Below are 12007 nucleotides of genomic sequence, written 5' to 3' on the forward strand. Positions count from 1 at the left end.
AACAATGTTATCCCTCTAGTGCTCCAGATTTCGCACCATTATCATTACAACATTTGAAGAGCGAAACGGAACAAAGTGGAAAATGAAGAAATTATAAATGATAATTCGTATGATCATGGGCAACACTAGTCGGTTTGTGGATAAAGTTTGCCCTCCTGAAGGATAGCGTAACCAGAAAAATATTTCGGGGTGGGTTCTACGGGAACTTTCAGTGGGGGAGACGATTTCACCAACGGTTTCTCTCTCTCTCAATACGCGGTACCAAAGGTGCGGTTTCGCGGGGGGGGGGGGGGGGGGGTTTGAACCCCCCGGAACACCGATTCAGGCTACGCCACTGTCCTGTAATTTTTTTTTTTTTTTCATGCGCCGATAACTCAGCACGGCGCGCCATATTTAACGTGCCTTGCAGGAAAGGCGTGTCTATGCAACTTGTGCCCTGCCATAAAGTTGCTGTCGTCATTGGCCGGGATAAACGTATATTAGATTAACAATATAAGAAAACAAGCGTTATTTGTCTGCTAATCTGGCGAAAGGCTTGGGTACTTGCAAAATGGGTACGCTGTTTTTCTTCTTCTTCTGCTTCTTCTTTTTTTTTTTTTTTGTCCTTCGAAAGAAGTCATATGATACACCAAAAGGGTCTGCATGCACACCAGCTGTGTAGCCTGCCTGTCTAAGTACCTGAGTGTATTGTCCCACAGTACGACAAATCTGGTACGACAACTGGAAATCAGGTTGATGATTGGGCGAGGGCGTGATGTGGGCGTGTGGGCTCTTGAGCTTTCTCCGTGACACCGACCTCTCGACCAGCGTCTAAGGCCCTTTTGTGTGTCTGTCTCTGTGTGTGTTTCTTTTCTTTTTCTTTTTTATTGAAGGAATAGCAAGTCGGCCTACGCCTCACTAACCTTTCCTCCCTTTTTTTAATAAACATATCCCCCCCCCCCCTATCCTACAGTTGGCAACACAAAGGCGAGGTACAGTACTATCTTTGAAATGCGATGTGGGCACGCATTGCGCTCGTCCCACCCTATCCAGTTTGGAATACAAACACCCCATTGTGATCGTTGTTTCCAATCATAGTAAGCGAGGCCGCCTTCTAGAGACGTAGGCAATACCCAGGAATGACTTATTCAATTGCATCTTTTTTACTCCGTTAATTTAGCCTATCCGTGAGTGCACAGTAATCAAGGAGTAACTTTCTATTACAGTGTAAAATTTCTCCATATTTTTTTTTCTTCACTTGCTCACTCAGTCACGGCATAAAATAGTAGACTAGTAAAATAGTACATCCACGTGATAACAACTGAGTCCAAGATCAAATGAAGTAATGTGTTTGTTTGTTTTCATTACGTTTCTTTATGTACGAAATCACATGTATAACTCTCATGTCAAAATGGGACTACGTGCTCCCTAAAACTACATCCCCTCACTTAGCGAATGCATATCGAATTCTCTTGTGTTGTGAGTAACATATTAAATGCGTTTTTTGAAGCACTTCAAATTACTCCAGAAAATCAACGAGAAAAAGTGACGAAAAAAAAAACACTGCTACAATAAAGTCATCAAATAATATTCACGCTTAGCAAACTAGACAACAACAACATCTACATGAATAACAATGGGATGAGGTGTTTCACCGCAACAATTCCGACACCATACCTCAGTGCATGTGGGTTAATATATGATTGGGATGGCGATGAAAAAGATGAGACATGCACACACACCCACACCCACATAACAGAACACATAGCAAATGAGATACTACACATGCGGGGGCGTCGCAGAGCAAACTAGAAGTCAAAGTTGTTAATTTCATATTTTGTATTCAAAGGAAACAATAGCAAGCATACTCTAAGTAACCCTCAGACGATGAAAAAGGAACAACAACAGAACGCATGATTATGATGTCATGATGGAAAAATAATGAACAAGCCAAGTTGATTTCGAAATCAGTAGTGATATGCGCCGATACAGCGCTGTGGAGTAATTGAGGTCAAGAATTAGCCCTTCCCTGTTTTCAGCTGCTTACCACATCACCGAGACTTACTTCTTCCGTCTTGTGTAACAGACCTGAGGCTTGAGTACCATGGCCAACGACACAGAAGTTCCAAAAGATCTTGTAAGACACGCAGACATCCCTGTTGCTCTTCTGGGGAGCGTCGGAGCGGCAGTGGCCTTGCTCGTGATCATATTGCTCTTCATCCTGTGGCGTTGGCACCAAAGAAGACTCCGCAAGAAGCATCAGCTGTCACGGCTTACCCCTCCGATGACGAGCTCTGTCACCCAGGGCGTCAAGCATACCATCGATTTCGTCCTGCCTACTATTCAGGTAAAGTAGCAGTTCCCTCAACCACCTCGCCCAAAGAAGGTACGATATAGGCTCTGGGTTTTCAGATTTATCCGGAAAAATCAGAGAAAAAAAACATACGCCGGTAAAATTTAAATAAATTCGGATTTATATACAAAAAAACTCCGCTTATTGGAGTGTATGCCAATAAACGAGAGCTCAGCCTGAATGGCCGCAGGTCTAGGCAGGCAGACCCTGGCAGGTCTGCCCAACGTTCCTGCACCGCCACCACTCCCTCAGCCGGAAAAGCCATATGGCTTTGCAGCTGGCTAACGGGGTTCGTTTCCCTTTGTGCCGAGATTGCTTTGCATCACTAAAACAACAACAGATCACTATCGTGACTATCCACACCTCAACAAAAAAGGGTGTCTCTCTTGGAGCCACTAAATAGAGTAGCCTATGTAGTGACTCTATACTCGGACATGAGGGCATTTTGAGGTCATTTCGACCATTTGCTCTAGAGCCTAGAGTTTTACTTTCCCTTTCTCCCCTCCTCCCCAAAGTGGACAAGTTAGCACTGATGACGTAGAAATTGTCTTCTTAAGAGCACAGCTACTTGTTGCAAGGCAGATAGTAATGTGGGGTTCAAGCGGAAGCTACCTTTGAGACCGTACATGTCAAGGAATGTCCGGGTTTCGAAATGTTCATGTCGCCAGGTAATCGCGATAAGGAGGTCGTCGTCTGCAAGTTATTCGGCACAAGAGAATGCGTTTTTGCAAGTCAGCCTCTCATTCTTGTTTCGATGACGTCTGGTACGTGAATATCGCAATGCAGTGAAGTCGCCTGTTTGCCGATGGCTGTGCGTAGTAATTAACTTGCCAAGTGCAGGAAGCCGTACAAGAATGTACCCAGAGCGAGCCATGTGCATGAGCGGGTTTGAAGCTTGTTGAAGTAGCTAGCTGTCCACAAGCAGCTAGCACACTTGACGACAATACATAAACAGACACATTTGAGGAACTACCAACTTCATACTTTTCTTTATGTCCAGTCTCTAACCTGTTGTATCATTTGCAGATATCTGAGATGACGGAAGACTCTGAGACAGATTTCGCCAGGTCGTACTCGGACACTGAGCAGTACGCTGCGAGATTCAAGCGGAGTTACCTTGGTCGGTACGCCATAGAGCCTGCCGGTTTCCAGAAGGGCTTGTACCAGGAGACGCATACGGGTATAAATGTGCCCCCCACAGCGGGGAGAGTGGGGTTCCGACTGCAATACAACACCGCCAGGCAGACTCTCCTTGTTCGGCTCCTGGGCGCAGCTGATCTTCCGCCTGCATTTAAACGAGGTAACTTGTGTGCAAGCGTTATGTCCGGTTATCTGGGGACCTAACGCGTACTTCACTCTTAGCTTACACTTATCCAAAAACGGGAAAGTTATTCTGAGTGTACTTCGGGATGTGATCCGGCGTCGCCAATAGATTGTTCTGGTGCGTCCTTGGGCAGTTTTAGGGCACTCCCAAGGACATGGGAAGGGGCAAAAACTGTTCCGTTGGCAGAATCGGGGCATGTGTTGAATGTTCCATTGGCGAAGCAGGGTAAAAAAATATGTTCCAAGGAGCAATAGTTTTTGACCCACCGATTACCTCAGAGGAACACGATCGAGAAGAGGAGGCATGCGCACGATAAGTGAGACCGTGATGCTCGAGCTTTTCTTTCCTTTTTCTTTTTACTCGTGTGTCGCGCAGGTAGTCATGCGTCTCGTGAACGGCGTAAACACTGCGCGTCCTGATGTGTGTAATTATCCGTGTATTCACACGAGCGACAGCCTCACTGAATATTCTATGTGGAAGAAAAAGCGAAAACACTGCTCACAGAGCCGAAGTTCCGTCCCGTGTTATGTTGAGCATTCACACGGTGCGGAATATCGGGAGCGGCGTACTGCACATTTAGCAGACGACACCGTCAGCGTGTCTTTCTGTCGTCTGCTACGGAATATATTGTGGCTGTGCAGCAGGATATTCCCCACGGTTAGCAGTGCACGTGAAGACACGACTTTGAGCGCTTGCGCTGACGTGACAGCAGAAAGCTATGACGCTTTTCGCACCTTCCGCTTCTGAGGGAATGTCGCTCGTGTGAATACACGGTACATTGCGCGATTCCAAGCAGTTTGCTGAACCCCACGTGACCGAAGCAGACTCGAGAAAGCGCGCGGGTCACGCGCTTTGCTCAGAGCGCGCATCATACCTTGAATGCTAGCCTTCCATTGACGAACCAAACCCGTGCGACCACGCCGGAAGCATGCACGAAATCCCACCGAGCGCGGGACAAAAATTGCTCTCCCAATGGAATTCGCATTTACAGGGCAGTTGGACTGAGTCGCCGACCAGTTGCGGCATTGGGAACTTTCGCTCAGTGGCCAGTGGCATGAACCGAAATGGCGGCGAACATTTTGCAGCCACGAGGTGCACAAGTAACGACGCTTGTCGTGTTTAGCTAAAACCCGCCTAGATGCAGAACGCGTGCTTGGTGCCTTCTCTCACTCCTTCGTCACATGGGCATAAATGTGAATGTGTCGTCTGCTTAGTATAGTCACCGCAGACGATTTCAAACACAGGCTGCTGTGACAGCCTGCCCATGCAGCCGATGGCAGCTGATGCCCGTAGCAACGGCCGCCGAAACTCCCGTGATTTTCAACATGGCTGCTTTTGCATCATTTGTAGGTACAGCAAATCCGTTCGCCAAAGTGACCCTGCTTCCAGACAAGACTCCAAAGTTTGCTAGTCGTGTACAAAAAAATACTTTGAACCCGTGCTTCGGAGACATCTTCTCCTTCAACGTGAAACGGACACAACTGGCGTCCAAGACAGTCCGAGTTGCTATCTGGGACCACGACCGCTTCTCACGCAAAGTTCTCGTCGGACAAGCCTGTTACCAACTAAAAGAGAACTGCACAAATGATGAATCTGCAAAAGACTTTGACACACAGGACCTCTGGCTCGACCTCCTGCTGGATCCAGAAACGGTAAGTGGCGCATCGGGCAGGCGACTCTTACATTACAACGTGCCATACATGAGCAGCTGTAGAAGTAAAGAAAACTTATGTCATGCGTTGGGACGACAGCAAAGAGCAATCGTGAATTCAGACGTTTACAGTAACTTGAGTACGCTGCAGAAAAGTTGATTCAGTCATTGACCAGCTTTATAAGCGGGCCACTGTTCTTCAATGGAATACGAGGGGGCTACGATCTAGCGGACTTCAAATTATTTCTACTCAAGCATCCAACAACAACAGCAACTTTATTGTCAGATGATGAATGGGGAGTTTCGTCGCCAGGGGCGATACTCTACCCCGTTGCTGGTGGTGATGCGGGGAATGAAATAATGAGCCCCTTCACAGGAAGGATCGGAGACCTATGGTATCCAAAAAGGTGTAGAGAGCTTTGAGGGCAGAGCGTTGGTGGGTTGGATGTGGCCAGGGACCAAGCAATTTTATGAGACACGCTCACGCATCAAATTCCTCTTTTGGCTATCAGTGAACACAATACGACACGACCAACCCTGCCCAGCGCGTAAGCTACGAGCTCTTCAAGCCTTCATCACCTTTTTAGCAGCAACAGGGCTCCTGCGTGAACTCTGCACATTCATCATCATTCACCATCTTCTCCCCATCAAGCAATGGGATAGGGTGCTGCCTCAGCGGCGAAACATCCCACAACATCGTCATCCACTTTGAAGTTCTCAACTCCCCTCTCCCACTTTCCTTTTTTTTTTCTATAGTCGTGACGATGTCCACTTGAGTGCGGCCAACAACGGCAAGCTACCTCGACACCCCCCACTACATCGTCATCACTTTGTCGTTGTTGTTGAGTAGAGTGCTTAGGTTACGTATCCATTGTGCTTCCATACATTGTGAAGAAGTTCCGCGCTGCTGCCAGCGCGCAGTAGATGACAGTGGCCGTGTTCGGGGACAGTGAGGGGCGTCATCCTCACCCACTGCATCCCGAAAGGCACGATGGTGACAGCTGCATTCTACCGAGACTTTGGAAATAGGGATTAATCTCTTATGTATTCGGCAGACCCAAATTTGTCGTTTTCTTTCCCGACCCGTTTATTACGCCATTTTACCTCCCTCCTGCGTAGACTCCGCCTCAATGTGGCTTTCACCCTACAATTCAAATGCATGATCAGATGCTGATCTCTGCTCCGCCTGCGGTGTCGTGGCGAACACCCAGCACATATTCTTATGGAATGTGCACTCTACGGCCCGCAAAGGCGGACACTGTGTGATGAGCTTGATCGTATCAGCAAGAGACCAAGAGACCACTCAACTTAGCTGTACTCATTGGCCCCTATGAAGATCCTGTCCTCCATCGTCGGGTTTTTCACCTGTTCATGGACTTCCTGTCGTCCACTAGGTTGCTCCAGACGCTTTATTTTGTTCTCGTGTTTTCATCCTTCCTTCATCATCTTCATATAATGTTCCGCGTGGAATGGGGTAGCGTACCGCACCACCGCGGTGAAACACCCCATGTCATCATCGTCATCTCGTCGTGTTGTTGCATAGATCCACTATGGATGACGAAAAAAGGGGAAGGAGTGCTGGTAGTATACACAGTATTTGTCTTGGTATAATGCTAGGCTCGAGGCGAATGCACGGAGGTCTTTCAGGACGGATAACGGAAGGGCATCCGGCAGGTCAGTGCTTGTTACACCGGCACTACGACCCCTTGGTGAAACGAGTTGCAACAGTCCTTTCCCCTTGAACAGAGTTTCTGGAAGTGACGTTTCATCTTCCCGAAGGCCCCACGCTACCGATTCTCTTTTCTCCCAGAATTCGCCCCCTCGGAGCTTTTCTCTGGGATTCTCTAGATGATACGTGATGAAAAATGCACTGAAGAAGTTCTTGCTGTGTATATTGTTCGACGGGAGTTGGAAAAGTACGAGCTCTTTTGAAGAACAAGACGTAGAGTCCAATAAGATCAGCAGCGATAAATATTGCAATGACTCTCCCTTGTCTTTATCGCGTCACCTGCCACGCAATGATGAGTGGAGAGATGAAACCTGACGTTTGTCTTCTACCGTTACAGAGCCAGTCCCGGGGTGGAGCCTTGCTCATATCATTGTCTTACCAGAAGGAGTCTGGTCAACTCACCTGTTCCATGTCACAGGCCCAAGGCCTCAAAGTACCTGCTGCAGCCGATCGCGACGCAGGTGAGCACCTTTGCGTCATAGCCATAGCCCCGTTGTGAGCATAATTATACTTGCTGTCAGTTAACATTGTGATGTCTTGCAGTGATCTACATCAAGTGTGCCCTGTATGTGGACAAACGCATTCTCCGTTCGTGCAAGACGCCACCACAGCCAAGAGCTTCTGAGGTCGCATTCAGTGACGAGACTTCATCGTTCAGCGTGCGCTTACCTGTAGAACACGACTTATCATCTGCAAATGTGCTTTTGATCTGCAGTGCTCATTGCAGACTGGGAACGTTCAGTGGGAAAACGCTGCTTGGTCGCTGCCGGCTGGGACCTCAGTGCGGTTCAGACATAGGCATTCGCCACTGGAAAGAACTTTCTAATGCGCCATCTGGCGAGTCCATTTCCAGATGGCACTCACTTCGATAATCAGGGCGAGGACAACAAAAGAACTGCTGGACAGTGATCTTTGTGTAAGACTGTTAAGTTGGAAACGTGTATAGCGGTGAGCAAGATGTGAAAACTTCAGAACTCTCAACTCTGCGTTGTGATCGATGCGTGTCGCCATATGGGACAAATACCCATACATATGTGACGATGATGGTTGTAAAAACACTATGGAGATCTAGGCCTTACTTAACGGTGAACTCTCAGAGATAAACACAGAGTGTGTTGACTATACGTAGTCATTTTTTGTGCGCGTTTGCTTTTACCAACCTGGTCGAACTCCTCAAGAAAACACTTTATTGGATGTATGCATAAAACGACTGTAACGTTTTATTGCAAAAACCCTGTACATACACATGTTTCCAGATTCCGTATCGTGTCGCCTGCGATGTTTTACCGAAGTCCGTGCTAGGGCACGTGCTTGATTCCAGAAACGAGAACAACGTGTAGTGAGTAAGGCATCCCTGGACATTTAGGGTCCATGTTTTCGTGTTGGCAGCTATGAGCTTTACCATCACAGTTTTTATGGCTACGTTGTGTTGTTTTTAGTTTACGAGCAGTTGGCTAGAGTGAAATGAAAGAATATCGTCTTACCTATAGAGTTATCTTATGGTTTTCCAGCATTGACGTTTATGTGTCATGCTGAACCCAAGCAATGTAACAAGTTGTGTTGATACCACAAACACTGCCCACACAAAAAAAAGATTATCATGAAGGTGAACAGTGATACCAATAGTACACTGTCTAGTAGGTGGGCATTCAAGTTCTAAGGTCTCCAATTTTTTCCCCTCTGGTATGTGAGCGGGCAGGAGCATGGCAGGCGTCTCAGAAGATGCGGATATTGGGCAGTAACATCGTCGAGGTCATCAAACACACGTGGCGCCACGTGGTCTGAATAAGCCAATGTCTGTACGCTATTCAGACACTATGGCGACGTTCAACTTCGGAGAACAGTGTGTTATTATTGGACTTCTGCAACTGCGTCCCGAAAGTCATCGCCAACTTACTGAAACCTGCGTAGAAGGTGTCATGGACGTGAAAAATATATGGACCGAAGCGGCCTTGGCCATGCACCAGCAGGTCCGACAGCATGATTGCACGAGTGCAGGAAGTGGTATTGGTCTTGTGCAGGTCTTGGTCTTGGAGTGCAAGAAGTGGTCTTGGGAGACCGTCGATTGATAGTGAAAGATATCGTCTCCACGACTGACATTTCGACAGGATACGTGCACGCCATCCTGCTTGAAGACTTGAAAATGCGGAGGACCTCCTGCAGGTGGGTGCCTTGAATGCTGACAGACGAGCACAAAGCTTCGAAGGTGGCAATGTGTCAGGCGATTGTGTCACGTGACAACGGCATGAATGGCGGCTTCACTTCATCAACCGTGATGATGAACGGGACATGGATGCCGTTTTTAACCCTGAAACAAAACGCCAGTCGTAGCAATGAAAGCACTGCGACCCCCTGTCACCGGAGAAGTTTCGCGTTGCTGCCAGTGTGCAGTAGATGATAGTGGCCGTGTTCTGGGACAGTAAGGGCCGTCATCCTCACGCACTGCATCCCGAAAGGCACGACGGTGACAGCTGCATTCTACCGAGACGTTATGGGGAAAAAATTTCCTTACTGCATTGGTGGAAAAACGTCCGCACAAGGCAGCGACCGTGATCTTCCTTCACGACAATATTCCGGCTCATCGAGCGACACCTCTACAAAATTTTCTTTAATGAAACAACTTCGAACTGGTTCCCCACGCTCCCTACTTCCCGGACCTTGCGCCTAGCAATTTTTGACTGTTCCAGACCATGAGGGACAGCCTCCGTGGTGGTCTAGTGTTTCCAACGCGCTCGGTGGACCTGCAGAAAAGACTTCGCAGCAATCATGCAGTCGTGGGGTCTACGTTGCAAAAAGTGCATAGAACTGCAGGGTGAAATTAGGAGACCTTAGAATTTGAATGGCCCTCGTACTAGGAGTTTGGCGCCCTCCATGCAATTTTTGTGCACCGAGAGATGTGTCCTACTGCATGCGACAGAAAGCAAGCAAAGCAAATAAAGAGGCAACGTCGTTTTCATACATGTTGTCAATAGGCAAATGGGGAGTGGCGTTATATGTTGACTTCAACACAGGATCTTCGTACAATTTTCCCAACATCAATTCTATTGCAAAGAGGTCGTGAGTCGTGACACAGTTATGCCCCAGGCTATGTAGGATGAAAGACCGGCATGGTGCTCCGGTTGGGCCCGCAAAAGAAACCACTTGCGCCGAACCTTGAGCTGTTAACCCCAGTATTAGGGAGAGGGACCAGGAAGGTCGCTCCACGAAGAAAGGGGAGAGAGGGAAAATCAAGAGCTGCGCGGACAGCTGACTTCCTTGCATGCCGTATCCGCGGGGATGTGAAACTTTATTCTAAGTAGAAAACCGGGACCGAACTCCTCCCGCTGTTACACCAAGGCACGCAGCCGCAGTCGAGGTCACGTGCTTATGAGAGCCAATAAGAATGCACGACACTCTCACTCGTCTGACGTCATGGCTCGACGGGGACGTATGTTCTAGGTTCTGTATCCCCTCCAATTACGAAACATAGTTTTCTTTAGTTTCTTCTATTTCAATACACTGACGTATATTACTGAATGCGTGCATGATGAGATTTTGTGTGTATGTTAGCGCCGCGAAGCAACTGTGGCTATGAGCGGCGTACAGATATGGACAGATGGAGAGAGGACAGCAGGAAGGAGTGGGGAACATGTGGTTGGTATGCGTCCTGGGCCGACTTCAGGGGAACTGTGCCGACATTCGTCTGGAGAGTCTTCGGAAAACCCAGGGAAAACCTCAGACAGCACAGTCGCTGGTAAGATTCTAACCCGCCACCAACTTCCAGTCTTCAGCACGGCCTTGGCTGCCACCAACGGGTGGAACGCATTAACCGCATGACGAGGTGAACCAAACGTATCAAAGCGTCCAAACTACTGTGTTACCGTGAGTCCAATTGAAAAAAAAAAGAAAAAAAAACTGAAGTCATGGTTCTTTTTCAAGCGCATATTTTGGCGAGAGTGTTCCGCACTACTTCATATCAACAGTCGGTTGTGACTGTTGATATGAAGTAGTGCGGAACACTCTCGCCAAAATATGCGCTTGAAAAAGAACCATGACTTCAGTTTCTTTTTTTCTTTTTAAAAAAAAAATGCCTTTCGTCACATGCTCAAGGCCACCAAGCTTGTATTTTCATTGAATTTCGTGACAAAACGAGAGCAGGATTGTTGACTTTTAGTTTTCACAGACTTGTTTCTCCTGGCTGTTGTTTTCTTTTCTTATTTTTATTTTTATCTTTGTCCTTTTTTATTGTAAACCTTATTGTAAATTCCAGTGAGAGAGCAAATTTTGCCCCACGACGTGCGCGTGTCATGTGGCATGTGTGTCATGTGTGCGTGTGTCACGACACACTTGTGGCTCCCCATACCGGTTCTTTTCCTTTTCTACTCTACACTCGTTTTGCCCCACGCGAGCCCACGTGTTTTGGTGGATCAAAACGTTTTACATCTCCTCCCCAAACGGAACACTCCACGTCTAGCCTGATCCTTTTAATTGCAGAGTTTTTGCGTCTTCCCGGTGGAAAACTTCGACCCGTAGCTGTGCCAACGCAATCCGCCCTAGTGTTACCGGTGTGACGGAATATCAGGACGGTTGTTTCGGACTAACGTTCACATTGCGAGATAACGCGAGATATCATGTTTGGAAGATTACGAAGGCATCTTCGTCCATACTCCGAACCTGCGTGCGAGGTTCATGGTCCACAGTAGTAGTCATGTCGACAAGCAGCAGCTTTCTCTTGTCGCCTGTTTGTTAAGGTTGTGCCGTTACGTGACATTATGTTGGGACGAACCAGGATATTTGTGCTTGACGTCCGTTACGTGCTCAGTGCCAGTGGTAACGACGGCGACTGTTCAGTGGACTCGCCTGAGGAAATATCCTAGGTAAGCCGCATGCTTCGCACGTCGATGCCATGTTATTTTGGGACGTCACCCGTTACTGAGTTTGATATACTTAGCTCTGAGCGGGAAAATAAGAAAGCAGTTTTCATATTTTGCA

The 12007-nt window shown here is 47.7% G+C and overlaps 1 protein-coding gene and 1 long non-coding RNA gene across 3 annotated transcripts in view; both read left to right on the forward strand.

Moving 5' to 3' along the window:
* Positions 1 to 9992, forward strand: part of LOC135368487 (synaptotagmin-3-like) — a 53301-nt gene extending 43309 nt beyond the window's left edge. Inside the window, exons 5-9 of one of the 2 annotated variants that reach the window (XM_064601824.1) lie at positions 2019 to 2326; positions 3359 to 3632; positions 5007 to 5308; positions 7374 to 7497; positions 7580 to 9992. In XM_064601824.1, coding sequence (XP_064457894.1) covers positions 2084 to 2326; positions 3359 to 3632; positions 5007 to 5308; positions 7374 to 7497; positions 7580 to 7908 — 1272 coding nt within the window. In that variant the 5' untranslated portion in view covers positions 2019 to 2083 and the 3' untranslated portion in view covers positions 7909 to 9992. The remainder of the gene's footprint in view (positions 1 to 2018; positions 2327 to 3358; positions 3633 to 5006; positions 5309 to 7373; positions 7498 to 7579) is intronic. The other variant, XM_064601823.1, reaches the window with a different exon arrangement.
* A 1484-nt stretch (positions 9993 to 11476) lies between these two features.
* The window catches only part of LOC135368496 (uncharacterized), a 90916-nt gene continuing 90385 nt past the window's right edge, over positions 11477 to 12007 (forward strand). The window contains exon 1 of the long non-coding RNA XR_010414800.1: positions 11477 to 11892. This is a non-coding gene — a long non-coding RNA (uncharacterized LOC135368496). The remainder of the gene's footprint in view (positions 11893 to 12007) is intronic.

This window comes from Ornithodoros turicata, chromosome 9 (assembly GCF_037126465.1).
Source record: "Ornithodoros turicata isolate Travis chromosome 9, ASM3712646v1, whole genome shotgun sequence".
NCBI classification, from domain to species: Eukaryota; Metazoa; Arthropoda; class Arachnida; order Ixodida; family Argasidae; genus Ornithodoros; species Ornithodoros turicata.